Here is a 3,814-nt window from a genome sequence, read left to right as displayed (position 1 = left end):
CACATTGAGCCACGTTATTCCTTGCCTAGCAGACGACACTTAGCAGACGTGTGCTTACCTGAACTGTCGTTGCTAATCACATCCATGAGCTCTTGGCTACAGATATTACAGCCATCAGCTTCACGACAGACATATGGAGCTCAGACGTAAGCATCACCAGTATGCTCAGTCTAACTGCACAATGGATCGACAAGGATTTTAAACTGCAAAAGATTCTGCTGCATTCGCAGTTTAGGGGGTCTCATACAGCACAATCCATCTCCTTGGCATTCGCCAATATGTTCGACACATGGCATATTGACCGACCTAAAGTGCACGCAATAGTCAGTGATAACGCAAGAAATATGACTAAAGCTATAGAAGAATGCAATCTGAGTGGAATACGCTGCATGGCCCACACTCTGCAATTAGCTGTGAACGAGGGAGTGTTGGCTCAACGCAGCGTAAAAGATCTGTTGGCCATAAGCAGAAAGATTGTTGGTCACTTCAAACATTCTCAACTGGCCTATTCTCGCATTGAGCCAATACAAGATGAGCTTGGAGTAACAACGAAACGGTTCCAACAAGATGTGAGTACACGGTGGAACAGTACTTATTATATGCTGGAAAGCCTCTTTGCTCAAAAGCGAACCGTGGCTACATACAGCGCAGATCATGATCTCCCCGCATCATTCACTCCAAACAGTGGATCTTAATGGAGAACATTCTCTCCATTCTTGCCCCATTCGAACAGCTAACTAGAGAGATTAGCTCATCTGACGCATCGGTGGCAGACGTCATCCCTTTACATGCGGCTCTAAAGCGTCTTCTAAGGAAAGAGGTTGAAACGGACCGTGGAGTAAAAACTATGAAAAGTACACTCTTGGAGTCTATCAACACACGTTTTGCTGATATCTACTCTGATCCCCTGTACTGTATCGCGACTGTACTTGACACGCGATATAAAGACAATTATTTTGATGCAGGGAAAAAGCAAAGCGCACGAGACATGATCCAGGCTGTGTTGGATAAGGAGAACCCACGAGAGGAGGCTGCTGCGCACAGCACAGGAGACGTGACGCAGACCACAGAAAAAAGGGCTCGTCTGTCTACAGCAGAGGAGGAGAGGGGGCAACCACCCTCGTTGTCTGATATGTTCAACGAGATCATGGAAGAGAATACTACCCCAAATAGGTAGGCTACTCTGTTCTGACTTGGTTACTTACTGTACTATGTGCTACTGAATGTGATATTTATTAGTACTGTATGTGCTGCCATGTAATATGCTCTTAATGTTGTAATTTCTTTTGACATGTCAGATGATTTTATTTGTCTGCCAAGTGATCTGGCATGCGTAAATATACATTTGACTAAATGTTCATTATGCACTGTCCCTATTTTAAATACAATCTTATTCTCTCAAACCTCTCAAATGCCAGGCTGGTGACAAGCTCAACCGCTCAACAGTTAGATGATTATCTCTCAGAAGTACCCATCCCCAGAAGCGAGAACCCTCTTGGATACTGGAGAAACAAACAAGACCGCTTTCCTGACCTGGCCAAGGTGGCACGCAAGTATTTGAGTGCTCCATGCACAAGCACTGACAGCGAGAGACTGTTCAGCGCTGCCTCTCATGTGCTTGATGAGAAGAGGAACAGACTTATGGCTGATAAAGCAGAGAAGCTACTGTTCATTAAAAAGAACCTCCCACTTTTCCTTAATAAGTAGACAAGGCTGGCTTATCATAGGCTTATCATAAGCTTATCTAGTTCTACATGTCTACTCTATACCCACTTTCCTGAACAATTTTCATTGTGAGTTATAATTCCCCATCTCAGGTTATCATTAGGGGGAAATGACAGCAGCACAGTGTTCAATATATTGTACTTTCGGTATCTAAATGATACAATGTTGTTTACATTGCTCATGAGGACAGACCACCTTATTTGCAGATTCTTGAAATTGTAATTTAATTTGTAATTGATTGGGGATTTTGTATCCAGTTTTCACTTTATGTATCTTTATACAATGTTTACTACTTTGTTTATGAGGCCTTATTTACAGATTCTTGAAATTCAATTGTAATTTCATTTGTAAATACTATAGTTACATTCATGTGGATTTATCCAGTTTGCACATGTGTATGCATGCACTTATAGGTGCATTTGTTGTTGTTGAAAGCCTGGCTGTTACAGTCTTTATTTACACTATTTTGTTGTAGGCCTACTGGCCTAGATGTTTATGCAGTTTTAAAGCCCCTTGGCTTTGTTCTGAATGCACTTTGTTGTAGTTATCCTACAGAGAAAATAAATGTACTGTATGCATTCAAAAGTGCTGAATAAATGTTTTATGGACCCATAATAGTGATTATTATTTAAGTTAAGTTTTGCCATAATCAGGTAGCTGAACAACATTGGTAACAAATGTATACATTATATATATATATATATATATATATATATTTCTATTAATCATTTTCGGCCTTTCGGCATTCGGTTTTCGGCCAACTGTTTCCTATTTTCGGTATCGGTTTCGGCCAAGAATTTCCCATTCGGTGCACCCCTACTAAACAGCGTTACTTGTGAGCCTGTATCAAGCAAGCAGGGCAATTTTACTCCTGCTATAGTATGTCAACCCCTGGGCACTCCCCAACAATAGAGGGCCTGTCTGCTTGGTTTCCCTGATTCCCCTCCCCAACCACATGGCTCTCAGTGGCTGAGGCTGTTAGTTTAACGGCCCCCTTACATGCTGGCAGTTTCTCTGAATATGGCCAGCCTGCCCACAGCCTCTGCAAATAGGTTGGCCACGTTGGTCCCACTCGAACCTTTGTTGCCTGGGGGAGGATGCGTTATGGCCTCTCTGAGCTAGTCTGTTAGGGGGTGGGGTAGAGTCTCTGTGCCCAACTGGGGCATTTTGTGGTGAGAGTTGGCGTCTGATCTCTTCTGTAAGAGTCTCTGTAATAATGGACAGTTGGTCTTTCATTTCTTTCCTGAGTTCAGTTCTTACTGTTTCTCTCCATTCTTCCAGGCTAGGTGGTGCCACGGCCGGTCGTGGCTGTGGCACTGAAACACGTGATGCACAGGCAGACTCCATCCTTAGTTCAGTTTCTAATGCTTTAACTTCATCAGATACCTCACGGAAGGACATTGTAGGATGGCTACGCACCTGCCGTTGAAGTTCCTGTTGTACCATACCGGGCTTCAAACCAAGGACAACCTGGTCTCGGATAGTCCTCTCATCTTGGGCTGAGCCAGCTGGTTCCACTTCTTCCCATTGGTGGAATAATTCACGGAGCCGAAGGAGGAAAGAAGCAGCAGTTTCCTCTTCTTGTTGGTAACATTTGAAAAACTGTGCCCGAAGCTGGGCTACTGGGGTTACACGTCCATACAGTCTCTTTAACTCCTGCAGTATGGCTACACTACTTGAGAGTTTGTTGGGGTCAAGCAGCCGCATCTCCCTTTTTACGTCACCCTCAAGTGCCCCAAAAATAAAATCAATTTTCTGTTCCTCATTTAACCCTTGTGCCCTCAGCATTGCCTGAACCTGCCCATGCCATTCAGAAAAACACATCTTGCTTCGGTCACCAGGGGAGGGGACAACAATGTAACTTTCGTGACGTAAAAGCAGGAGAAATAGCCACTTCCCTTTATCTGGAGTTTGTTTGAGCGTTGAATCCGATGGAGGAGGGTCTGGTCCAGCCGACAGGAAGAGGAACTGCAGGGGTCCGTTCTTTGCGAGGAGCAGGAAGGATCCGGTCCGGTCCGATCTGCGGCGAGGTGAGGGGGAGCAGGAGGGATCCGATCCGGTCCGATCTGCAGCGAGGTGAGGCAGCAAC

General features: G+C 44.6%; 1 protein-coding gene across 1 annotated transcript; it reads left to right on the top strand.

Annotated features, from left to right (window-relative positions):
• The first annotated feature begins 971 nt into the window (after positions 1-971).
• LOC117556921 (zinc finger BED domain-containing protein 4-like) lies at positions 972-2,011 on the top strand. The gene is made up of 2 exons (XM_034232520.1): positions 972-1,173; positions 1,419-2,011. The coding sequence occupies exons 1-2, from the start codon at positions 989-991 to the stop codon at positions 1,705-1,707; spliced, it is 474 nt and encodes a 157-aa protein (XP_034088411.1). The 5' UTR covers positions 972-988; the 3' UTR covers positions 1,708-2,011.
• Positions 2,012-3,814: the final 1,803 nt, after the last annotated feature.

The sequence above is a fragment of the Gymnodraco acuticeps genome, unplaced genomic scaffold, assembly GCF_902827175.1.
Source record: "Gymnodraco acuticeps unplaced genomic scaffold, fGymAcu1.1, whole genome shotgun sequence".
Lineage (NCBI taxonomy): Eukaryota > Metazoa > Chordata > Actinopteri > Perciformes > Bathydraconidae > Gymnodraco > Gymnodraco acuticeps.
Note: the sequence above shows the minus strand (reverse complement) of the source record. Positions and strands in the feature narration are given on the sequence as shown.